The sequence below is a fragment of the Somniosus microcephalus genome, chromosome 18, assembly GCF_052327205.1.
Source record: "Somniosus microcephalus isolate GS21.2 chromosome 18, FLI_Smic_1.0, whole genome shotgun sequence".
Taxonomy (NCBI): Eukaryota; Metazoa; Chordata; class Chondrichthyes; order Squaliformes; family Somniosidae; genus Somniosus; species Somniosus microcephalus.
The window spans coordinates 39,224,111-39,251,319 of record NC_141004.1 but is presented as its reverse complement, the minus strand read 5'-3'; the positions used below and the strand labels follow the sequence as shown (position 1 = coordinate 39,251,319).

Genomic DNA, 27,209 nt, shown 5'->3' with positions numbered 1-27,209 from the left:
TTTAATGAATTGGCCTCTACTGCCTTCTGTAGTAGAGAATTCCACAGGTTCACCACTCTCTGGGTGAAGAAATTCCTCCTCCATCTCTGTCCTAAATGGCTTACCCCTTATCCTTAGACTATGACCCCTGGTTCTGGACTCCCCGACCATCGGCAACATCCTTCCTGCATCTAGTCTGTCTAGTCCTGTTAGAATTTTATAAGTTTCAATGAGATCCCCTCTCATTCTTCTAAACTCCAGCGAGTACAAGCCCAATCGACCCAATCTCTCCTCATACGTCATTCCTGCCATCCCAGGTATCAGGCTGGTGAATCTTTGCTGCACTCCTTCCATGGCAAGAACATCCTTCCTCAGATAAGGAATCCTTGAATCTGTGTCCTGATTCTTGACCCTTCTCCCAATGGGAACAGTTTCTCTTTATCTACTCTGTCCAAATCCCTCTTGATTTTGAATACCTCTGTCAAATCTCCCTTGATTTCCTTAATAGACAAAAATCTATTAATCTCTGCCTTGCATATACTCAATGACTGAGCATCCACAGCCCTCTGGGCTAGAGAATTCCAAAGATTTACAACCTTTTGAGTGAAGAAATTTCTCCTCATCTGAATCCTAAATGGCTGACCTCTTATTCTGAGACTGTGACCCCTAGTTTTAGACTCCCCAGCCAGGGGAAACATCCTCCCAGCATCTACCCTGTCAAGCCCTGTAATAATTTTATGTTTCAATGAGATCAGACATAATGGCTTCTCTATTAAATCTATCACCGATGCTGGACTGGGGAGTTGATTCTCTAAATATTTCAATATGAAATAAATTAAGAAATTGTGGTACATCTTTAATTGAAGCACACAGTTCCTTTAATGAACAGTGTTTGATTTGATTACACGGTGGCTTTGGAGCTATAGTTTGGTTCTAAGTTAAGGATGCAGAATAGGTCCTTTCTAGTATAACTTGTTATTTGAGCTATTTTACTTGCTGTAGTTAGTTCCCTTCTCTAAAGTACAGTTTTGGTTTTGCTGCAGTATATAGATCAAGCTTAGTACAGCCTCACATCACTGACATTAATTGATGATCTCCATTTGTCCTATTCTGACAGTCTGCAGGAAAGATGCTTGATTTTTTTTCTCACCCATTTTCTACCTGCATGTGATATGAAATATTTGTTGTGTTTGCTGATTAGTACATCCAGCAGGAAATTTAGTGTGTTGTGCTCATTAATTACAGATGCAACAGATCATTCCTTTGCACTCCATCCCTGGTGAAGCACAACTGCATTTTCCTCCAAAAGTCGTTTCTGAATTTCGTATTATACATCTCAAAAACTGACTCCTTTCAATTGTCCACTCCTTCAAATATCTATCCAATTCTCCCTTTAAATTTTTCCACACTTTCTGCCTCCCTGTTTAGTCCATTCCACATGATCACCATCCTCTGTGTAATGTCTAAACTGTCCTTTTCAAGCTTGAAGGCATGCCGATTTTTAATTCACTTCAGAAGCTTTCCTTCTATTCCATACTTTCCTACCTTGTGGACTAATCATTTGTATAGCACAGTATCGGAAATCTAAATGTATCAAATCTATACAGAATTTATGTTGTCAATAAGGTACTCAAAGAACTGGCCTTAGTACCACACAGATTATGTTGTGCACAAGTGCTTGTGAACTACAGGAATGGTGGTACAGGTAGACTATCCTTTATCTGAACTTCCGAAAACCAAAAACCTCTAAAAACCGAAAGTTTTTTCGTTCAGCGTAAGTCGTGCGCACGACATGACCAGAGTGGCGCACGACTTACGCTGAGCAGGGCAGAGAGTCACAGAGTTCCCTCCTGGGTAGGAGATTGCAGGCCGAGCTGGGCAGTGTGAAGGAGGTACCGGGAGAGTGAACCCAACAATACAGCGGCCGGTCCGATATTCTTTTCTCCCCCCCTCCCCGACCCACCCCCCCCCGCCCGACCCCAACCCCGGACCCCCAACCCCGACCTGAACCGCGGCCCGTCCGATATTCTTTTCTCCCCCCCCCCCCCCCCACCCGACCTGATTTGCGGGCCAGCTTAGTAGGAGTCAGCCGATATCCGGCTTTCCAGAGAAGCAGGAAGGGGAATGAGACACGGAACAGTCGCAAGAGGTAGCCTGAACTTTTAAAATTTATATTAAATACAAATTTCCCAGTCTTATAATAATACCTTCTGAAATCCGAAAAATTCCGAAAACCGAAACTCAGCTGGTCCCAAGGCTTTCGGATAAGGGATAGTGTACCTGTACTCAGCCACTTAATGAACAATTATAGTGACCTCCATTTTCCAGTGGAACCAGAAACTCTGCTTCCGAAATGCAGAATTCTTCCGCCATTTGCAGTTTCCTGTTCATGAGCAGACAGGCTCTGCGCCCACATCTAAAACATTTAACTGGTACTGTTCAACTCCTTTACCACCTCTACTGTATTGTGAATTAATATATATTCTTTGACATTCTGCAGGTCAAAGTTCAGCAGGTTGCCTTAGAATTGCAACTTACACCATTTATTGTCTTTTTAAGACAAATTTTGGATCAACTTCAGGAAAGAGATCAAGCAAATATATTTGCACAACCTGTAAGCCTCAAAGAGGTAAGGCTTTTTTAGCCAGTGTGTAAATAGTATATGTTTATCACCAGTGTTGGTCTCAAATATTTTAGGTAAACTTTAAAATGTAAGCAATTAATTTGGCTGTTGTAAATTTACATTCTACTTCATTATTTTGAATGAAGTAAACTTAGATTGTACTTAATTAACAAATTAAGTAGAGCCCCCCCCCCCAAAAAAAAAACTGGATAGTACTTATTGAATATGAATTTAGATAAACAGTATAGCCTAGATTTTTGTTTTTGTTTTAGTAGAATTTAGGCACGCATCTTTGGTGTGGTTGGACTTCTGTCCACCAGAAATTGTGTCCAGACCCTTACTGATTTTTCCTGGCCAAGTAATTTGCATAATTTTGACAGACTCCGCCAGAGAGTCCACAGGAAGTGGTTGTGGGGAACAACTGTGGTACACCTCAAAGCCCTGGTGCAATGTATCATTGCCGGCAGCTTTAGTGTTGCTGGTATAAATTCAAAAACAATTTTATTTTGAATTTGGCACCAAAGATTATTCAATCGGTCACTCGGCCATCGACTGCATAGGCTTTTGGGTCATGGATCAAGTGATGGAAAATATGTTTGGGTGACTTTGGTTATTTGGATATCATTTCAATACATCTGTTTCTGGGAAATCTAATCGGCAGGAATGTGGCTGAGTGCGTCTTGGCCCAGATTCCTGCCCCCGCTCATCCCAGTTCCACCCAGAAATCACTTCATTTAAACTTAAACTTTTCCTCAGAATATTATGCATGGTTTTAACTTTTTTGTATTTAAATCAAATGGTATTGGTGCATTTGAATTCTGTGCATGGATCAGAATAATGTTTAAATCAGGTAGGTGTGGATCCAGTCATTCCACATAATTCAGAATCTGTAGAGAAAGCACATCATATACTAGCTATGTTCAAAGGGAGAGTCTCATCTTTGGTACATATGAAATGATAACAAAATATATGATTAACTCAACATCAACTTGTTCTGAAATAACAACAGAAAATGCTGGAAGCACTCAGCAGGCCAGGCAGCATCCGTGGAGAGAGAAACAGTTAATGTTTCAGGTCTGGGACCCTCCTTCAGAACTGGAAAAGGCTAGAGATGTAACAGATATTAAGCAGGTGTAGAGGCAGGGAGAGTGGGTGCAGGGAAGGGGAGGATCTGAAGGAATAGTGCTAGGGTACGAGGCAGGAAAGATTAAATGTTGCAAATGGGGATGGCAGAATCATACAGCCTGAAAAATGGGTTCTGAAATTGTTGAACTCAATGTTGAGTCCAGAAGGCTGTAAAGTGTCTAACCGAAAGATGAGGTGCTGTTCCTCGAGCTTACGTTGAGCTTCAGTGGAACAGTGTAACAGGCCGAGGACAGAGAGATCAGAGTGGGAGTGGGAGTGAAGTGGAGAATTAAAGCGACAGGTGACCGGAAGCTCGGGGTCACCCTTACGGACTGAACGGAGGTGTTCCGCAAAGCGCTCACCCAATCTGCGTTTGGTCTCCCCAGTGTAGAGGAGACCACATCGTGAGCAGCGAATACAGTATATTAAATTGCAAGAAGTACAAGTAAATCGCTGTTTCACCTGGAAGGGGTGTTTGGGGCCTCTCTCCACGGATGCTGCCTGGCCTGCTGAGTGCTTCCAGCATTTTCTGTTGTTATTTCAGATTTCCAGCATCCGCAGTATTTTGCTATTGTATCATCTTGTTCTGCCAGTTTGTTGGAAACTACAGTACTGTGTAAATGCAATAGCACATTATTGGGTGTACTAATTTGGAAGGTCGTTCCCCTAACAAGTTCACTGCTAAAATTTAAAAAGAAATCCACAAATAGGACACAAGGGATTTCATTATTAAAAGAGGTCTTGATGGTGAGACTCCTTCTTTAATGTACAGTACTTTTTTGGGAGAGGTGGAAGAGGAATGCTTCCCCTTCCCCTCTTTAAGGTGTCTATTGGACATTTAATTATTGATGCTTTTTTTTTTTGCAAGGTTCCAGATTATTTAGAGTTTATTACACATCCTATGGACTTTTCCACCATGAGGAAAAAGCTAGAAACTCACTGTTACAAAACCCTTGATGAGTTTGAAACAGATTTTAACCTGGTCATAAACAACTGTATGAAGTATAATGCGAAGGAAACTATATTCTACCGGGCAGCAGTGAGATTGAGAGACATGGGAGGTTCCATATTAAGGTGTGCTCGACGCCAAGCTGAAAACATTGGGTATGACTCTGAAACTGGAATGCATCTACCTGAATCACCAAATTTGGCAAACTACTACCGCTTCTCCTGGGAGGATGGTAGGTATTCTGGCAGTGCCGATTGGTGGGTAGAGGAGATATTATTTGCTTCTGTTATTTCACTGAAATATATATTTCAAGTGGGGGACCAAGATTTTCAATTGATGGACTCAAAAAACATTCAGTAAATTGTCCCAGATTTAAGCTATGATTTTTGTCAAGATGGTTAGTGTTCAAAAATGAAATTGCATTATTCTATTTCTTAAAAATCTTTAATCGAATACTGTAACTTCAGTTTTTAAATATTGCATATAGCAAGCCACACATTAAATGTGTAGTGTTGCACATTAAATCAATCCTTACAAGGATAAAAACATTGTCATGCTTTTCTGACTGGCTCAAATAAGAACATAAGAAATAGGAGCAGGAGTAGGCCAATCGGCCCCTCGAGCCTGCTCCGCCATTCAATAAGATCATGGCTGATCTGATCCTAACCGCCAATCCACTATCACAGAACCGTCTCCTGAATCTAACAGAATTAGACACACGAAATAGGAGCAGGATCAGGCTACACGGCCCCTGGGCCCGCTCCGCTACCCACAGGGCCATGACCGATCCGAACCTAGACTCATGTCCAAATTCCTGCCCACTCCCCGTAACCCTTAATTCCCTTTACTTCTAGGAAACTGTCTATTTCTGTTTTAAATTTATGTAATGATGTAGCTTCTACAGCTTTTTGGGGCAGTATATTCCATGGACCTACCACCCTCTGAGTGAAGTAGTTCCTCCTCATCTCAGTTTTGAAAGAGCAGCCCCTTATTCTAAGACTATGCCCCCTAGTTCTAGTTTCACCCATCATCGGGAACATCCTCCCCGCATCCACCCAATCCAACCCCTTCACAATCTTATATGTTTCAATAAGATTGCCTCTCATTCTTCTGAACTCCAATGAGTAGAGTCCCAATCTACTCAACCTCTCCTCATATGTCCATCCCCTCATCCCCGGGATTAACCGAGTGAACCTTCTTTGTACTGACTCGAGAGCAAGTATGTCTTTTCTTAAGTATGGACACCAAAACTGTATGCAGTATTCCAGGTGCGGTCTCACCAATACCTTGTACAACTGAAGCAATACCTCCCTATTTTTATACTCTATCCCCCTGGCAATGAAAGCCAACATTCCATTGGCCTTCTTAATCACTTGCTGCACCTGCATACTAACCTTTTGAGTTTCGTGCACCAGGACCCCCAGATCCCTTTGTACTTCAATACTTTCCAGTTTCTTGCCATTAAGATAATAACTTGCTCTACGATTTTTCCTGCCAAAGTGCATAACCTCACACTTTCCAGTATTGTATTCCATCTGCCAAATCTCTGCCCACTTACTTAGCCTGTCTATGTCCCCTTGCAGGTTTTTTATGTCCTCCTCACTCACTACTTTCCCTCCCATCTTAGTATCATCTGCAAACTTTGATACGTTACACTCGGTCCCCTCCTCCAAATTGTTAATATAGATTGTAAAGAGTTGGGGACCCAGCACTGACCCCTGCGGAACACCACTTGTTACTGATTGCCAGTCTGAGAATGAACCATTTATCCCAACTCTCTGCCTTCTGTTAGATAGCCAATCCTCTATCCATGCCAGAATATTACCCCCAATCCCGTGATTTTTTATCTTAAGCAATAATCTTTTGTGTGGCACCTTGTCAAATGCCTTTTGGAAGTCTAAATACACTACGTCCACTGGTTCCCCTTTATCCACCCTATATGTTACTTCCTCAAAGAACTCCAGCAAATTTGTCAAACATGACTTCCCCTTCATAAAACCATGCTGACTTTGTCCTATTAAATTATGATTATCCAAATGTCCTGTTACTGTCTCCTTTAATAATGGACTCCCAAATTTTACCTACCACAGATGTTAGGTTAACCGGTCTATAGTTTCCAGCCTTCTGTCTACTGTCCTTTTTAAATAAGGGTGTTACATTAGCAGTTTTCCAGTCTGCCGGGACCTTTGCCGAGTCAAGGGAGTTTTGGAAAATTATTACCAATGCATCCACAATCCCTACCGCCACTTCCCTCAAGACCCTAGGATGTAAGCCATCAGGTCCAGGTGATTTATCCGCCTTGAGTCCCATTATTTTACCGAGTACCACTTCCTTAGTGATTTTGATCGTGTTTAGCTCCTCCCCCCCCCCCCCCCCCTTTAGCCCCCTGTTTGTCCAGTGTTGGGATATTCTTAGTGTCTTCTACTGTAAAGACTGATATAAAATATTCATTGTGTTTTTGCCATCTCCATATTTCCCACCATTAATTTCCCGGTCTCATCCTCTAAGGGACCAACATTTACTTTAGCCACCCTTTTTTTCTTTTTATATAACTAGAAAAACTCTTACTATCTGTTTTTATATTTTTTGCTAATTTACTTTCATAATCTATCTTCCCTTTCTTAATCAATCTTTTTGTTATTTTTTGCTGTCTTTTAAAGTTTTCCCAATCCTCTATCCTCCCACTAGATTTGGCTACCTTATATGCCCTTGTTTTTATTCGAATACTATCCTTAATTTCTTTACTTAGCCACGGATGGCTGTCTTTTCTTTTACACCCTTCTCAGTGAAATATATATTTTTTGGAAGTTGTAAAATAACTCCTTAAATGTACACCACTGATCATGTAAGGAATTTAGTGGATCTATTCCATTTATTATATAACAAGTGTCAGAACAAGATTAGGTGCTCAGATTTATTTTATTTATGTAACTGCAATACATACGTAGTAAACATTTATTTAATCATGTAACTGTGGTATGTGAAAGGCAGAAATTGATATGTTTAAAAAACACAAGCAGTACCACAGGAAATGCATTTTTAATTTTTAATTATCTTTGAAAAATTATTTCAGCCATGTCCCTCAGACATATGTTCCCATAGATCAGTTGCAACACTGTTTTCATTTTTTAATATCTTTTTGCAATGGTTTAGTCACCTATTTTTTTCATGTCATCCTCATAAGTAAGAGATATATCCAAAAAGAAACATAGGTGTAGAGAATATATTTAATTGGCATACAAATAGAGTACGACATACAGGAAAAGAGGTACCATTGCCGTGCCATTTGTAGTGCCTTTAATGTACTAAACATCCAAAGTGCTATATAGAAGCAGAGACAGACACAAAATAATAGGGTAAGTATTCGAGGAGGTGACTGAAGCCATAAGAGGTGGCACGGGAGAGTGATTTAGGGAAAATGTTCCAGACTGTAGAGCTAAGATGGTTGAAGGCTGTGCCATTTGAAGTAGAGGGAGGGGTGAGGCAGAGAAGGACCAAGTCAGAAGAATGGAAGGTACACACTGGCATATATGGCTCTAGGAGCTTGCAGAGGTAGGTGTGAATGATGCCATGGAGCGATTTGTAAATGACCGTAGGGATTTTAAGTTCTGTATGTTAGGTTTTTGGTATATTAACATATAGTATCCTAGTACAATTGAGTTACTGCCAGAAATTGTTTTTTGGGGGAATGGAGTTTAAAATGTACTGAATGTGATGCTTATTACATTAAAAAATAAAGCAAAATTTACAAAAACATTTTTTCTGTTTGGAAGTTGAGGTTTAAATGTTTTAAATCATTAATGTAGCATTTTTGCAATTAATAGTGAGTGAAATCGAAACGAGTCTGTTTTGTCTTGCCTGTCAATGCTGTGGGGTGTACCCATTTACAAAGCAGAGAAGATTCCATAGCACTGGGGTCAAAACAAAACCAGTGGGCTGGCAGGGTCTGTCCAGGCCAGTAATATGACACCCCGATAGAATGGCAGCTGTATACACTGTCGCATCAGCTCTGTTGCCTCTAACCAAAGGGAGAAATTATCTGATTGTTTATGCCACCTAAGACAGTAACCATCTTTTTTACCCTATAGTTTTGCTGAAACAGTAACTGCAGTGCAGTTAGCATAGGGCATGTTCCTGTAGTTATTGACTCCTTACAACTAGGTGGAATTAGTTTACACCGTGTACTCGATATAATCAAGTGGGAACGGTTTAAGGATTCAAGACCGTAATACTGAGATATGTGGACATATGTTTATAAAATAGATTTATCTGCTGTACATAACCTTTTTGTAGGTGCTGTTGGATTATTACATAAATTTAAAGATGGTTTGTTTTATAATTTAATTTAGCCCATATATCATCTATGCTGATAACTTTCTTTATTCCATAAAGAAATCATGACAATCTCGAAAAAATAAAAGTGGTCTGAATTAGTACCTCAAAATATTACATACCAAGTTTAGAAATAATAGCAGGCTTGAAATTAATTTCACTTTTAGACCAAATAATCCATTTCAACCATAATCCCTCATGTTTAACCATTAATCTAAATGATAATTGAAGTAGTCACATTGCATTTGATTTTCTGATAATGGACACCTCGGATTATTAGCCCTGTGACATCATGTGCTTGTTAATACCCAGTTTCTGTCATCAGTCGAGCCTATTGCATTGGATTAGATATAATTCCGTCAAATTCAAACATCAGTGATGTTTTTAGTCATTTGGTGTTTATATTGCTGAATTGTAAGCAAGAGACAAAGTTTGAGACTAAAATGCATTAAAGTTAACGCACAAAGTTTTGCATGTAATGCTGTTAAATATTGGATGTTACTGTGTTCAATGACTGGGGACATTTTCTGTAATTTTTGTAACCATTCATTAGATTATTGTGATTTGAAATTATAATTCACTTAGGATTCAATCATAATTGATTAACTTCAGTCTGTGGGTTAATGCAGTGGAATCTTATTTTTAAAATTTTAATATTTACATTATCATTGTTTAATATTGCATTACTGATCTTTCACATATGGTAAATAGGTCCATTAGCTGTGTAGTCAAAATATTAATTCTGTGAATTCATATTTATGAATGTCAAGATTATAAGAATTAGGAGCCAGACTGCCCTTCGAGCCTGCTCCGAATGTTGGCTTCAATATGATGCTTAAAATACTCCTTTCATGTACTTTAATCATAATGCAAACCAGACTAAGAAAATTAAAAGCAGAACATACATTACTGACCATGGGGAATTCTTGAATTCATTATATGTTTTGATTGGTTCTTCAGTGGATAACATGCTGATACCAGAGAACAGAGCTCATCTGTCGTTGGAGGACCAGCTGAAAGAGTTGCTAGATAAATTGGACATAACGTGTACCATGAAGTCGAGTGGAGCTAGATCAAAACGCGTAAGATTACTGAGGAGAGAAATTAACAGCATCAGGCATAAACTGGCACAACAGCAGCATCTGCATAACGGCAACTACTCTGAATTGTCGAAGGAGGATAACGAAAAACCACTGGCTGAAGGCCACGAGGATAGCGCTGAGAGAGGTGTGGTATATTTTACTGTATATCATCTATGTATTAAAAAAAAAAATGCACCATAGATCTCCAGAACAAGGTGGCATAATTACAAGCTAATCAGAGGACTGATGTCAGACAGTGTCTTTTAATACAGACATTGATTAATACCTGGAATGGTCTTCTGAGTAGGGTAGTGGAGACAAAAACTCTGGAATAATTCAAGAGGCAGAAGAATGCTGTTCTTGAAGAAAAAAATTAGCCTGATGAGCCATTTACAGTGCAGTCAGTTAGCATAGAACATTTTTGTGTTTTTATTGAGTTCTTACAACTAAGGTGGAATTAGTTTGCACCATGCATTCAATATAATGAAGCAGGAAGGATTTAAGAATTCAACCACAGTACTGAGATATGTGGATATATAAGTGTTTAAAATAGATTTATCCGTTGAAAGAATTTGGAAAGTTTGTAAGCAATTTCCTTAGTGACAGTGAGATAAGTGTTTTTGATTGATTCCTGGAAACTAATAGTTCTTTACCCCCTGTAAATAGATACATAAATACCAGTTACATAAATAAATATATGCATGTACAGGAAACTTTGGTTTATCCGGAGGTTGTATGTCCGGAATACTCAATCTAACGGCAAAAATCAGGAGCCGTTTTCTATAAGTATTTTTAGATCTCGTTTTTTTTCCCCCAGTCAGGCACTGCAAGGTCTGTAACTATAGCAACAGCTTCAGCTAGAGACGCTTGCAGCTGACTCTTTAGAAGTTGTTGCTAAGCAACGGTGTTTGTTGTCAGATACGGAGATGAAAACCTCCGTATGCTTCAACGTTAACTTTGTATGTCCGGCAGTTTTGATAGATCGGCAACACGCCGGTCCCGTCGGTGCCGGATATCTCACAGTTTCCTGTAATACAGGAGATCTTTACTGTTCATGTCTTTTTAATAGTGAAGGACATGAAATGTAATAAACTTCAGTTTAATCTTTTTATTTGCATCTTTTCTTCTCTAGCAGATATCTGCAGCAGTATCTGGTGTATTTTAAGTAGAACCTATTGGATAACTTTTAAATTCAGGACTTTATTTAGAGCTTCCTTCCAAACTTGAATAATGGTGCAGTTTTTCCAGAAGTTGCTGCTGTTCGTATGAACAGTTGTTATTTATACGGCAATCACAAACAAGTAAAAAGAAAGGCAGCTGCTGTAATTATGTTAGGATATATTACATAATAGAAAGACTCCACTTTTGGAATTTGTAATTGTTTAAAGTTTTATGTGCCATATAATGTAATACACTGTAACCAATCCCTTGAATACAGTATCCATTGTTTTTATTTCATGGAAATGACTTCAGAAAAAGTTGCAGTTCATACTTTTATCTTTCATTTGATGTTTGTACCAAACAAATGATGCTGTTTACTTTAACTGTTATAAAAATAGTTTTCGTAGGCATTTTCATTCTCAGTAAATTTCCTATTGCTACACCAGATTGTGGAGAGAATGTGGGTTTATAAACAGCAAGCCCGGGCAGGCTCAATGAATGTCAGTGTTGTGTTGGTTGAAAACATTTCTAAAAGTTGAAGGCACGGGTGCATGCTCGGAGCTGTAACCTAGCAACGTGAACCTTTTCAGCTGACAATGATTGGTCTGGGAAGCTGTATGAATTCAATGCTCACACTTCTCATATAGAACAGGCTTCCAATGGAAGCCATTGTTAGTCTTTTTAAGTACAGAAAATGTTACGCATAAGTTTTAATATTTTTCTTCTAAATATTGTAATTTTTGGCCTTTATACTACAAATCTCATTTCCAGTGGTAACTGCTTAGCTTAGTGCAGAAACTAGGATGGAGCACCCGCACAAAAGTTTTTCAAAAATATTTGGAGTGATTTAATTTGTTTGCTTTGGCCTATCTTTTATATTAGTAAATTTAAATGACTGCTTAATCTTGATTGGTCTTTACTGGTAGTTTTTATTTGCAGTCTCTCCTCACATTTGTTTCATACATTCCCTACCTCTTCCATTGTGATTTGTGCTGCTTGGCTAAAATTCCATATTCACAAATCAGTTTCAAATGTTACAGACAAAATGCACACTCGATGCAGTACTTATTGCAACGGTTTTTATATTCACTGTACTTAATAGCAGTCTCCTATGGCATTGCACACGGTAAGTTAGAGGATATGATGTTTTATGAGGATATGATGTTTTATAAGCATAGGACTATTATATCATGTACTACAGAATGTATTATTTTGCTAATAAGACCGAGCCATGTTCCTTTAAGACCATTAAGTCTTAATTATTAATAGAGCCTCAAATCATTTGTTGTTTCATTAGGAAAGTTTGCAAATTGGAATGTGCTTGTCTGTTTCAAGCTCCAGCTCAGAAGCATATAACATTATAAGATTGTTTTGCATCTGTAATATAACATGCAGAGAGTACCATTTTTATTATATAGTAGTAGTGAATATTCCATGGTGCTGTTCATGGTAAGACAGAGAGTGCACAATTTTAGAAGGATGCAAATACGATGCCCTGTAAATAGAATGTAGCTGTGTCCCTTTAAGGGTAAAAGGTGTCATTGCTCTGCATTCTTGAAATGAATGGTGGGTTAATATACTGGTCAGGGTTGTAGATGTAAATCCTGGGTTTGTTTGACTGACAGGTCAGTTAATAAGGTGGTAACAGCATGGAACCAGTGTAGTCTTGGAAAGTGGAACTGAAACACATGGGGTAAAATGCAAAACATTATACATCTCACGGTATAACATGAATAAATAATCCATATTTATCCCTCAAACAGCATCACTAAAAACATTATCTGGTCATTATCATAATGCTGTTTGTGGGACCTCGCAACTTGACTGCTGCGTTTCCTACATTAAAACAGTGACTACACTTCAAAAGTACTTCATTGGCTGTAAAGCGCTTTGGGACGTCCTGAGGTCGTGAAAGGCACTATAAAAATGCAAGTCTTTTTTAAGTTGTCTAGTGACTTTTTAATACCATCAGCCTCTCAAAAGCTTGGGCTTGATATTTTTGCCCAGATTTGATACTCTTATTATCTGATTGCAGACTGCACAGTCTAAGCATGTGCAGTATGCCCATTTTTCCAGCATGCATCAGTGCCATCTAGTCTGCTCACGTGGATATTTTTCTTTAGTTTCCAGCAGTTTCTGTAGTGTTTTTCAAAAAAAAAATTGAAGAAAAGTTAAGGAGAAAATCAAAAGACTTTATTCAAATAAAGTTTATGCTGTATTTTTTTAAACACAGAGGCTTGAGATTTGTTGTGAAAAATGACAGACTGCAGTAATTACACACCTGTTGTAGCTTTTTTGTTTGAAGCCTCGATCAACTTTTCTTGACAGGAAATGTAAACATTCTACTTACTGATGTTAGTATCACAGAGGCACAGACAGACTGAGAAACCAGAGTGCAAGGTAGATGGACAGTGGCTTTCCTTGTCCTAATTTAACCTTTTTTAAAAACTGAATTTTGAAAGCAAACAAAGCTCTGAGGTAAATGTATAGGAGGATGGAGACAGGGTGAAGGTGAAGAGACCTCTCGCCACCTGCTCTGGAACGGCGTAAGGGGGAGTGAATGGAGGCTTAAGAGTAATGTGGGTGGGAAGGATTCAGGGGTTGAATGGGTGGGTAGATCAAAGGGGAAGAGGTAGGTCGAAAAGGGATGGGGTAGGGAGAAGCACCAGTAATGGGGGAGGGGATAGGAGATGGAGAAGCAATCTTGTCTCTAAGAGTTAGGGAGAGAGAGTGAGACAGACAGAGGAAATAGCAACATGAATACAATAGATGGGTAAAAGAGAGACCATGGAGTAGATTTTCAACTGTGGATTGGCTGCCTGTTCTAGAAACTGCCCAGTTTTCATTTCTGGTTTCTATAATGAGCAGTCAGTCCACCGTGCCAGTTAGACCCCTAGGCGATAAGTTAAAAATCTATCGCCATATTCTTTGACTTAATATGTGCAATGCTATGAGAGAGCCACTACCGTTCTTTGAAGTTCGTAACCCCTAAGAAGAACAGCCCAGCACTTGCATAATTGTCTTTGCTGCAAAGGTGATGAAAAAGCTCCATTGGAAAAAATAATTCTGGAATAGCAATTTATGAATTTTAAGTATTCTTCAATACATATTTTTGGTTTTAAGGTTGGATTAAATGGCACTTTGAATTTTGGCTTTGATATTCATTATTTGGAATAATCAGAGTCATTTAATAATGTTTGGAAAATGCACAAGTTAATTTAATGAAGCAGTGCAAATGTTTGAAAGTTGAATAAACTGGAGTGAATGTAAGTTTGGAAAAATGGGTATAATTCTTTTTTTTCCTTCCTCCCCACAGAGGATTCCAAATCTTCACTCCCGCCTACATTAGAACCTACGGGACCGGCACCTTCGCCCTCAGACTCTGAAACCCACACAGACCCTCCTACCCTCAAACCTGTGAGTGAGAGCAGGGCACACAGCAGACTGCACAAACGAATTAAATCTGACAGCGATGTTCTCAACAGAAAAACACTACAAAAGGAAGCCCTTGGCACTCATACTCTTCAGCGTCTCCTCAGTGACAGTGGTGTAAATGGCCTAGCTCTCCCTACCTCAGACACAGCAGCTCAGTCGGTCAATGAAGTGGGCAGACGTACATCTGTTCTTTTTAGGAAGGCCAAAAATGGAGTAAAGTTACAGAAGGGCTCTGGTCAGCCAGTGGAGAATGGAGACAGCCAGCACCAAACAGAACAGTTGGCACTGAATACTTCACCAGGGACACTCTCAAAACTACAGAGTTTACGTCAGTCAAGGAAACGACCCCAAAGTCTGAGCTGTAGCTCAGACAGTGAAAGTGAGAAATCTCCATGCACACCTACAGAGCTAGGTAATCCTTCTCCATTGCTTTTCTCCTCAGAAGTGCTGTTTGTCAGTAGCTGAACCTTCTCCTGTTTGGACAGCTTAAAAGTATAGTCCATGGATTTCTTTGTAGCCACTATGTGTGCTGCTCTGTGGTCAGTCAACAGCTGTTATCTAGCAGGGCGAGTCAGTCTGTTGGGTTTTCTTTATTTAAAATAAGCATTTTATATTTGAGGACTATGTTTTGCTGAAACTTTGTACATTTATCTGCACAGGGCTTTCAAATGGGTTTGGAAAACACCCCCAGTTGTCAAATGCAGAGAGCTACTCGGATTCTGAGTGTAGTTCTAGTCTTGGAAGCAATGGGGCATTTGACAGTAACAGGTAATTATTAAAACCTGAAAATGCTATAAAGTTATGCTGACTTCCATGCATGTAATAGATCATATGATCATAAAGATTAATTAAATGTGCATATTTGTTGGGGAATTGGGTGGATCAGTGGATTAGAAGGCTGTTTTTTCACCTCTAGGGTGCAGGTTGAAACCGTGCCCAGACTGAGTTGTGTGCACTTATTTCCCTTCTGACTATACAAAACTTCCAATAATAACTTCCAAAACTAAGTTGGCTTTGAGATACTATAAGGACAGCTGGTGCCGGAAATGAAAATGTTACTCTATTGCATTTGCGAGGGAGGCATATCTTGGGATATTGTATAGTGACCTGAATCCTGTGCTACACCTGACCTCGCTGCTTCACTTGGACATGGTTGGTTTGATAAATGAAAAAGTTACACTAATGCAGTTGGGACATTGTAGAGGGAGTTTAATCTTGAACATACCGTCGGATATTTGATGCCAACACAAATTTCAGCAAGTGAGAAAAATCTTTACTTCTCCAGCACTGATATCTCTCACCCAGAGTACAAATTTCCCCTGCAGATTAAATAAAGAGTATAAATTATGGTGTTTTTCCTAAAACAATACCATAGAAATTGTAGTCAATCATACTATTTTACAATCTTAAAATACATAACTTATTTAGCAATGGGTATGCACCCTCTTCTAACAGAGTAGGTGATCTGCTCACAGGCCTCTACCAGTCTATTCTTGAGCTGACTGTTGGATAAATAAGAGTGGCTTAACGATTTAATCCTGCTTCAACACTTGTTTTTCCTTTTCCTCCTCCGACTTTTGTTTTTCCTTTTCCTCCTCCATTCCCAGTGGAGAAGTACCTGGCATCTAATTGGTGCCTTCCCACAATGTCTGTGGTGAGACCAGGAACCCTTTTGGTATGGGGCAGACATGGCATCATGTTTTGGTACTCCAGCATGTTCTAATGCCTCATATATAGTCAGTGCAGTATGCTGCAGTACACATTTTGCTGTAGCTTGTGTAGGGTGTAATCTGTGTACCGAGAATATTTCATTAACCTTTTTTAACTTTAAAATGCAGTTTATGATAAGATGATGGAAAGCATTTGAACATAACATACTGCATATTAAAAATGGAAGGGGAATTAAGCCAGATTTAAACACACGTTACATGTCCAATTATTTTTTAAAACTTAAAATGATTTTTTGTGATAAACTTCCACCAAACCACTTTAAGCAGCTTAGTGGATTCCTACATATCGATAAAACACATTTAACAAAATCTCTTGACTACTTTTTAGTGTAAAACCCCTACTGAATTTCTATTCTGAATGGAGAAATATATATCTAACTCCTTCTTGAATATATTTATAGAAACATAGAAGATAGGAGCAGGAGTAGGCCATTCGGCCCCTTGAGCCTGCTCCGCCATTTAATGAGATCGTGGCTGATCATCCAAATTCAGTACCCTGTCCCTGCTTTCTCCCCATATCCCTTGATCCCTTTAGCTTTAAGAAATATATCTAACTCCTTGAATATATTTATAGAAGAAATACCAAATTTGGATTGCCCCTTCCCCCAGCAAGTCACAAATTCTTACTACAATCCAACCTTTAGCTCAGGTTTCTGCGGAGATCGCAATAGCTTTAGCCATCGACATTAGAATTTTGTATTTGTCAGTTTATTTAAAGTTTGTCCCCATTTTCAGTTTTTGTTTTCTCTTCTGGATTTCCTGACTGAGAGGGGAGCCAGGTGACTTGCTCCCTTGCCTCTATCTATGTTGCCCTTGATTCCGTTGCTAGTGTGAATCCAAGACAGTAGTTGACTTGCTTCTACTGTACAACAGTTGGGAAAACTCACCAAAGTTACTTTTCTCAGTTTAGTGACCTGAGGTGGTGAACTCGGGCAATTAACACACAGCCTTTTTCTATCACTTAGTACCACAGCAAATTAATACATTAACATGCTGCACTATCCGACTACTCGGTGCTTTCTTGAACAGAACGTCCATTAAGTTATGGCTTGTGTACAACCACTTACAAAATTATGAACAGCTACAGCCTTCTTCACATAATCTTTTACTGTATTAATAGTAAACAGTAAGTTTCAGTGTTTTCACTCAATTCTGAAACATGTTGCATTTTAGGGTATTATGGGCTATTATAGTTGACAGGATGCATGGAAAAGATGTAATTGTGGGTACTCTGGTAATAGCAGAAAAGTGTTCTCAATCCCACGTGTGAGAGTTACTATCTGGAGCCACAGGCAGCATAACAAATATTTTCAAAATAGCGAAGTGTGGTAACCTGCTTTCATTTTGTTGCTGAATGTATCGTTTTTACTTCTCTGCCAATCAACTACTATTGCATACTACCTCATATTTGTGGATTGAGTGTGTTCAAAAGCAAGTTTTTGAAATAAGTTTGTGTCCATTAGCTTTATAAATACTATCCGTGATTAATATTGTATTTCCTCTTTTAGTGGCTTGTCTCCACCCAAACGTAGTCGAGGGAAGCCAGCTCTTGCTCGAGCGCATTATCTTGACAATGGCAATAGGGATGTATCTTGTGGAGATTACAATACATCAGGTACGTTGCACAGCAGTAAGAATTAAGCTTTAATTGGCTGTAAGAATAAAGTTACAAGACTGTGAAATAAATATTACTAATGAGACAGTGTGAAGCATGCCAGAAGGATAAGGGAAACCTGTCCCTCTAATTTTACCATTGTGTAGTTACTCTGTTACTATGTCTTGGCAGGGTACCTTCATGAAAAACTGTAAGTGAAAGAGAGAAAGACCACATTATTTTCTTAATATTTCATGCAAGTTATGCAGTGATACATTTCAGTGTGATTTACATCACTGCATTATGTAAAAACAGAAAAAGGTTTGCCAAATACAATTTTTCATCAAAATGGTACCACTTGCTGTTTAGAGTTGGTAAATTTTCTGCTGTAGCTGTTTCCTGGATCATTTATTTCTTTAAAAAAAAAAAAAAGTTTAAGAAAAAAGTGCATAACACCCGACTGGTTTATTTTCTGGTTTATCTTTCTAGCAATAATTCCTGTTTTAACAACGATTATTTCTAGCAGCATTAAAAGATAACAAATGAAGAGTGCCTTTTAATTAAAACAAAGCAAAGGAATAGTGCCTTTTAATTAAAACAAAGCAAATGCAGACCTTTTTTTGAAAAACAAAGGAAATTGAAATAAATGAATTTTATGTCAAGTGCATTAGTTCAGTTCAAGGTTGCGCGGAGGAGTATTGCATTGTCCAAGATGGCTGGGTATTTATTTTTTAAATGAGTGAAATTGCAGAATTTACATCGTTATATATAAGCTTTATTAATGCTACTTCTATTTTTCTTGTGTTTTTTTTATAGGGAGAGGGGTCTGGACACCCTTTGAGAATGATGCTATTTTAGAGCCTCTGGAACTAGTTTGGGCCAAATGCAGAGGATACCCTTCTTATCCAGCACTAGTAAGTCAAATTATATTTGTTTCCCCGTTAAGTATTTGAAAATGGAACACCATATCTAAAATGAGCAAATCTACATAATACCTTCAACAACCAAACTGAAATAATTGTCTGATTCTAGGATGTAGTTTAATCTTTGGATAATGTTAAATATCACACAAGACATTGTGGCTGTTTTCAATAGAATAGAAGAGATTTACAGGGTGGTTCAATAGAGGTGGTTTAAAATTATGGAGGGATGGGACAGAATAGATAGAAACAGACTTTTCAGTGACTGAGGGATCTAGAATGATGAGACACAGATAAGATTAAACCTAAGAGATTTAGGATAGAGAGCAAGATAAAAGTCACAGAGGGGTGTGATGCTGTGGAATGCACTACTGGAGTTAGTGATTGAAGATGGGATCATGTCAGCATTTAAGAATAGGTTAGATAGATGGTTGAAGAAAAAAGGGATATGGAAACAGGGTGGGCACCAATGTTCTCGCTAAGGTGCGTGGCAACGCAGTAAACCCAAAGGCCCTGCACAGGCCGCGCATGGGCTTTTACATTGTAAATACCGCGCGTATGCAGAAATCTTGCTTCTGAGGCGGAAGACTGTGGGTTCAAGCCCCACTCCAGAGACTTGAGCACTTCAGTACAGTACTGTGGGAGTGCTGCACTGTTGGAGGTGCTGTCTTTTTAGATGAGACCATGAACCGAGGCCCTTCTACACAATCTCTCATCATAGGACAGCTCTCTCATCCCAGGAATCAATCTAATGAACCTTCGTTGCACCGCCTCCAAGGCAAGTATAAGTTTGCTGATGATACAAAGCTAGGTGGGACGGTAAGCTGTGAGGAGAACACAAAGAATCTTTTTAAAAATTCATTTATGGGATGCAGGCGTCGCTGGCAAGGCCAGCATTTATTGCCCATCCCTAATTGCCCTTGAGAAGGTGGTGGTGAGCTGCCTTCGTGAACCACTGCAGTCCGTGTGGTGAAGGTACTCCCACAGTGCTGTTTGGTAGGGAGTTCCAGGCTTTTGACCCATCAACGATGAAGGATCGGCGAGATACTTCTAAGTCAGGATGGTGTGTGACTTGGAGGGGAACTTGGAGGTGGTGGTGTTCCCATGCGCCTGCTGCCCTTGTCCTTCTAGGAGGAAGAGGTCGCGGGTTTGGGAGTGCATCTTGTAGATGGCACACACTGCAGCCACGGTAAGCTGGTGGTGGAGGGAGTGAATGTTTAAGGTGGTGGATGGGGTGCCAATCAAGCGGGCTGCTTTGTCCTGGATGGTGTCGAGCTTCTTGAGTGTTGTTGGAGCTGCACTCATCCAGGCAAGTGGAGAATATTCCATCACACTCCTTACTTGTGCCTTGTAGATGGTGGAAAGGCTTTGGGGATTCAGGAGGTGAGACACTCGCCGCAGAATACCTAGCCTCTGACCTGCTCTTGTTGTCACAGTATTTGTGTGGCTGGTCCAGTTAAGTTTCTGGTTAATGGTGACCCCCATGATGTTGATGGTGGGGGGATTTGGTGATGGTAATGCCGTTGAATGTCATGGGGAGGTGGTTAGACTCTCACTTGTTGGGAGATAGCCATTGCCTGGCACTTCTGTGGCGCGAATGTTACCTGCCACTTATCAGCCCAAGTCTGCAAAGTGATATAGATAGACTAAGTGAGTGGGCAGTAAGGTGGCAGATGGAGTATAATGTAGGGAAATATGAGGTTATTCACTTTGGTAGGAAGAATAGAGAAACAGAATATTTTTTAAATGGTGAGAAACTTTCAAATGTTGGTGTTCAGAGAGATTTGGGTGTCCTCGTGCAAGAAACACAGAAAGCTAGCATGCAGGTACAAGCAAGCAATAAGGAAGGCAAATGGCATGTTGCAAGGGGGTTGGAGTATAAGAGTAAGGAAGTCTTGCTCCAATTGTGCAGGGCCTTGGTGAGACCACACTTGGAGTACTGAGCACAGTTTTGGTCTCTTTATCTAAGGAAGGATATATTTGCCTTGGAGGCGGTGCAACGAAGGTTCATTAGATTGATTCCAGGGATGAGAGGGCTGTCCTATGATGAGAGATTGTGTAGAATGGGCCTATACTCTCTGGAGTTTAGAAGAATGAGATGTGATCTCGTTGAAACATACAAGATTCTGAAGGGGTTTGACAGGGTAGATGCTGAGAGGTTGTTTCCCCTGGCTGGAGTGTCTAGAACTAGGGGGCATAGTCTCAGGATAAGGGGTAGGCCATTTAAGACTGAGATGAGGAAGAATTTCTTCCCTCAGAGGGTTGTGAATCTTTGGAATTCTCTGCCCCAGAGGGCTGTGAATGCTGAGTCTGAGCATATTCAAGGCTGAGATAGATAGATCTGTGGACTCTAGGGGAATCAAGGGATATGGAGATCGGGCGGGAAAGTGGAGTCGAGGTGGATGATCAGCCATGATCTTATTGAATGGCGGAGCAGGCTCGAGGGGCCGTATGGCCTACTCCTGCTCTTACATCTTATGTTCTACCCTCTCAGGTGGATGTAAAAGATCCCATGCTACTTTTCGAAGAAGAGCAAGGGCATTCGCCCAGTGTCCTGGGCAATAAGAACATAAGAAATAGGAGCAGGAGTAGGCCATTAGGCCCATCGAGTCTGCTCCACCATTCAATAAGATCAAGGCTGATCTTCTACCTCAACTCTACTTTCCTGCCCTATCCCCATATCCCTTGATTCCCTTAATATCCAAAAATCTATCAACCTCTGTCTTGAATATACTCAATGACTGAGTATACAGCCCTCTGGGGTAGAAAATTCCAAAGATTCACCACCCTCTGAGTGAAGAACTATATCCTCACCTCAAACCTAAATGGCTGACCCCTTGATCTGAGACTGTGACCCCTGGTGCTAGACTCCCCAGCCAGGGGAAACATCCTCCCAGCATCTACCCTGTCAAGTCCTGTAAAAATTTTGAATGTTTCAATGAGATCACCTCTCATTCTTCTGAACTCTAGGGAATATAGGCCTAGTCTACTCAATCTCCCCTCATAGGACAATCCCCCCCATCCCAGAAACCAGTCTGGTGAACCTTCATTGCACTCCCTCTATGGCAAGTATATCCTTCCTTAGGTAAGGAGACAAAACTGTACACAGTACTCCAGGTGTGGTCTCACCAGGGCCCTATATGATTACAGTAAGACATCTTTGCTCTTATACTCAAATCCTCTTGTAATAAAGAACATACCATTTGCTTTCCTAATTGCTGTACCTGCATGTTAACTTTCAATGATTCGTGTACAAGGACACCCAGGTCCCTCTGAACACCAACATTTCCCAATCTCTCACCATTTAAAAAATACTCTGCTTTTCTATTTATCCTACAAAAGTGGATAACTTCACATTTCTCCACATTATATTCCATTTGTCATGTTCTTGCCCACTCACTTAGCCTGTCTATATCCCCTTGAAGGCTCTCTGCATCCTCCTCACAACTTACATTCCCATCTAGCTTTGTATCATCAGCAAACTTAGGTATATTACATTTGGTCCCCTCATCCAAATCATTGATAAAGATTGTGAATAGCTGAGGCCCAAGCACTGATCCTTGTGGTACTCCACTAGTTACTTTCGCTAATCTTTTCCTTTTTACATACCTATAGAAGCTTTTACAATCTGTTTTTATGTCTCTCGCTAGTTTACTCTCTCATTCTATTTTCCCTCGATGTTTATTCCTTGACCAACAACATGAAAAAATGATTAATTGGTCATTTACCTCATTACTGTTGGTGTGTAAATTTGCATATGGTGTTCCCTTACATTACAACAGTGACTGTACCTCAGAGGTACTTCATTGACTGTGAAGCGCTTTGGGATGCCCTGAGATCATAACAGGCACTATACAAATACAAAATATTTTTTCCATTATTTTCTGTAATATTTTGCTTTGTAGATCATAGATCCTAACATGCCTCGAGATGGCTTATATCACAATGGTGTCCCGATACCTGTACCTCCGTTGGATGTAGTAAAACTAGGAGAACAGATGCACGCTGAAGCTGGAGAGAAACTTTACCTAGTATTGTTTTTTGACAACAAAAGAACATGGTAAGTGGAAAAAAAATGACACCTGAACTAAAGACTTGTGTGTAGGTGTATTTGGTTTAACTCCATATAGATTTTGAAAAATGTACTGGGACATTCAGTGCATAACCTGTACAGTTGATTTTTGTGTCTGAACTGTCTTTGTGTATATTTTTGTTAAGAGACCTATTAGTCCAAGGTTTGAGTTTTGCTGCATTCCCCAGATTCTTGTGGGAAGAGTCTCAACCAAGTTGTGGACTCCCAGAATGCTTTCGTGACACACTGTACATTGCACTACACTACTGTCAATGTGTGTGTGCCACTCTGATGAACTGCCACTTTCTCTTCAGCCTAATACAGCACTGGAATGGCAGGGTAGGGCTTAGAAACATGAAGTCCTAATTTGATCTGTGAATGACCAATCTTGCTGGTGGTAAAGAAAAGTCTGGCGCTTTAAAGATGCATTGTGATTGGACAAACAAAAAAATTTGCCCTACATTCTGACTGGAAATAATGGCCCAGATATTCCGATCGCAGGCCTCCCGCGGACGGAGGACTGCGATCTGGAAAAATCTGTGCACTTACCTGAGTGCTCCCGGGACGTGCACAATTCCGGTGCTGGGCCTCTCCAAACTGTAGGTGCGCAGGGCCCACGTATCCCAGAGGCGCAGGTAATTCACAGCGTCCCTGGGATCACATGGGCCATGGGGAGCCAATCACAGAAGGGAATCTCCCTTCATACATTTGACAGGAAGACCTGTCAAATATATGAATGGAGATCACCCCCAAAACATAGTAAAACTTTAAATAAATTTTTTTTTAAAGTCACATTTTTAAAATGACTTGAAATTACAATAAATTAACTATTTTAAACAAAAATTTAAATTTTTGAAAAAAATAAAGTTTTTTATGGGGCTAAAAATAAACTTTTTTAAAAGTATTTTTAAATGATAAAGCAGTGAATTTTTTTTTTTTTTTAACTTTTTTCAACTCTTATCCTGGTAAAAGCAGGCCTTATGCCTTTTACCAGGCGCAAGAATTGTAAGGGTTTTCTGCGGGCAGAGGGTCTCCAAAAAGCAGAACTCTCCGCCCGCAGAGGCCCTTCTCCAGGGCAGCCGGCGGATCTGTCGAGAGCTTTCTTGACAGATCGGAAATGCCGGTTTCCAGCGCATGCGCTGTGCAGGCCTGAAACTGACATTTCCGATGTCCCTATGGGTGGGTATCCGGCCCAATATCTGGGGGGGAAAAAATCCAAGAACACCTGCCATCCAACTTGCTGCATTATCAGCACTATTAAGCAGGTAAGCCCCTACTTCTCACAAGGTTCAGTTGTATTAAGTTTAAAATCTGGCTTCCTTCCTTGCTCCGTTGTGTTCTGTGCCACTTCCCTGATTGGAATGAGACTAGAACACACATGACAATCGCAGTCCAGATCGCAGACTAGCAATGAGCAATGCCATGGGAGAGCAACTACTTTAAAAAGACATTTCCGCGCTGACTTAACCAAAATTTCTTCTTTTCCACATCACCTCATTTGGTCAGAAATAACTTGCGTGGTTATTGTGAGTGCTCTGTATGGGGAATGGAAAGGAAATAGTCATGCCTCTGGTTGGAAACTATTCTATAAGGAGTTGGATTGTTTATTTTTTTCTCCTTTGACTTTTTTTGAAGAATGGAAATAACTACATCTAAAGTTGAGTAATTGTAGTATAAAGCAAAGTTGTCCATTTGCTCAGTGTTGTGACTTGTTTTTAGTTCCTGTACATTACATATAGTATGTTGTCTGGTGTAAACAGAGTTAAGTTCTAAGCCTACAAAAGCAAACAGTCTTGATATGTACAGCACTCTCTTAAATTAAGTATGGCTTTTGTACAAGTTAGAGGCGCTGTGTCCAGCACACATACTCCCCGCCCGTCAGGCTTTACATCAGGTGTATTGTGCTTTGCACCAATAATATTTTGTTCTAATTTTTCAAAATTTGATTATGTAGTTTCAAGCCATGCTGTATTGATAGTCAGGCATCACAAAACTGAAATAACTCTTCTGATAATTTCTGTCCAGTATGTTTGTAAGACTTGTAACCTCCGAATGTATTCATCAACAGGCAGTGGCTTCCCCGTTCAAAATTACTTCCTCTTGGTATTGATGACACAGTGGACAAACTGAAAATGATGGAAGGCCGTAAATCAAGCATTCGGAAATCTGTTCAAATTGCTTATGACCGAGCAATGATCCATTTGAGCAGAGTACGCGGAGAACATGGCTTTCTCACCTCAAACTACATGTGACTGTTATAAAACATAACCAAAGTTGCGGAAGGAGATTGTATGATGTGACATCAGGCATCAAAGACCTTAATTTCTGCTCATTGTAAAAACTAAATTTCCTTTCTTTATTTTTTCATACTTTTAAGCAGATCGACACAAAGCCTCTGTCACTGCCAATTCTTATATGGCCTTTCTTTGACTTGTTCTTGCCATGTTTACTTCATTTAAACATAGATCATGCTTTAAATTTACAAATACAAATCCTGTTCATAGTGTTTATAATGCCTTTTGTGTGGACGCCAAGGGGAAGAAAAACCATGTATATAATTGTATTATATTGTTATACACTAAATTATTCAAGGCTGCAGATCTGAATCTTTAGCTTCTCTGTGATGGTAATGGGTTTTGTACGCACACACTGTAATTTATTTGAGAAACAATACCATTTGACGTTTGAAAGTATTTGTTCTGTTAAAATGCAGTGGACTTGTGACCTGTGTATACTGTGTAGTACAAGTTTAAAACATTTTTTATTACATTTTATGATTTTGGTTTTTAATGTATTCAGGCTATTATATCAATGATGTTGACATACCTAGGGACCTAAAATTAGCTGCGTGTCCACTGTGAAACACAGGATGTTCATGTTGTATTTATTGTAGAAAGTAAGATTATTTGCTTTCTAGTACTGTTTATAAGAAGCTGTAATGGTTGAGAAAAAATGAGAATTGACACTTGCGAAACTGTACTTTTACCTCTGATCTATTACAATCCAACTGTCTGAGGCTATATTTTCTCCTGAGAATTAAATGTGATGAACTAGAAGTTAACAGTTTCTAATTTTAATTGCTGAGCTCCTTTTGTCAGCTTTCAAAATAGGCCAGTCTCAATAACTTGGAGTCGGTTTCTTCACTCCTGTCCAAATATAGTTGCTCTTATCAACTTCACTGTGATTACAGTCATTGAAGGGAAGCTCCTGTGACAAAATATAATAACAAAATTCCCCGCTAATTCCTTCAAGCAAGAGCTGAACCTGTTTCTGGCTGGGGTGGAGATTACCTCATACAAGAGGTAGGTACCTTATGACAGTAATCAGGGCCTGAGTGCTCTCCTGGACTAGTTTTGATTGCCTAAGTGGGTTGGAGAGGAATTTTCCAAATTTATTTTCCCTAATTGGCCTGTGTTTTTATTTGGTTTTTCGCCTCCAAGGAGATTACGTGGCTTCCAGTTGTGGTGGGGGGGGGTGTATGTATTATGAAGCGCAAGACATCACAATTGGATGGACCAGTAGGTCAGTTCCTGTCTGTTATTTTTTGTATGTTTAAAATTAAGATCACTACAGAACTGTTATGTTTTCTGGACCAAATACTTAAAACTGGATATTAATAATGGCCTGTTTTATCTCTTTATTCATTGAACAAAATCAATGGGATATGAATTGCAAGCTAAAATTTACACATGCTTCAGATTACATCCAACTTTTATTTTTTCCAAGAAACCAGTTAGGGAGTGTCTGCAAAAGTTGTCCATATAATTTGGACCAGTCAAAGATTACTGTCTATTTGTGTTGGAGCATAAATTCACAATTTTGGCAGAAGAGAAAATTCTTCCTTGCCATAAAATACAAAGCACAAATCTAGGAATAAATGGCAAATGCTACATGGCTTGTGTGTGGTAGTCATATAGGGGGAATTTTTCGGGGGATCAGCAGGCATGTTCGGTGGTGGGTCGGGTGGGAAAAATATTGGGAACCCGCCACCACGTGACTTCCTAGATGTCGGGTGTCAGGGCTGAACAGATCCGACACGCAGCGGCGGAGGAGGCAATTCAGGTCATTATGACCTTGTTAACTACCCATTAAAAAGTATTCTTTGAGTTCACCTTACCATTTTACAAGGTCGTCCACGCTGTTCGGGGATCACGTCAGGTAAGGTGGTCGGGAGTTGTATGACCATGGGATCATCTCATTACTTGAC

General features: G+C 39.7%; 1 protein-coding gene across 5 annotated transcripts in view; it reads left to right on the top strand.

The window, feature by feature from the left end:
- brpf3b (bromodomain and PHD finger containing, 3b) overlaps positions 1–26,624 on the top strand; it is a 74,744-nt gene extending 48,120 nt beyond the window's left edge. For all 5 annotated transcript variants that reach the window (XM_086011352.1, XM_086011350.1, XM_086011351.1 and 2 more), the window contains exons 5-13: positions 2,480–2,608; positions 4,596–4,908; positions 9,969–10,235; positions 14,568–15,098; positions 15,346–15,454; positions 17,925–18,031; positions 18,827–18,924; positions 22,836–22,990; positions 25,071–26,624. In XM_086011352.1, coding sequence (XP_085867478.1) covers positions 2,480–2,608; positions 4,596–4,908; positions 9,969–10,235; positions 14,568–15,098; positions 15,346–15,454; positions 17,925–18,031; positions 18,827–18,924; positions 22,836–22,990; positions 25,071–25,254 — 1,893 coding nt within the window. In that variant the 3' untranslated portion in view covers positions 25,255–26,624. The remainder of the gene's footprint in view (positions 1–2,479; positions 2,609–4,595; positions 4,909–9,968; positions 10,236–14,567; positions 15,099–15,345; positions 15,455–17,924; positions 18,032–18,826; positions 18,925–22,835; positions 22,991–25,070) is intronic.
- The last annotated feature ends 585 nt before the right edge of the window (positions 26,625–27,209 follow it).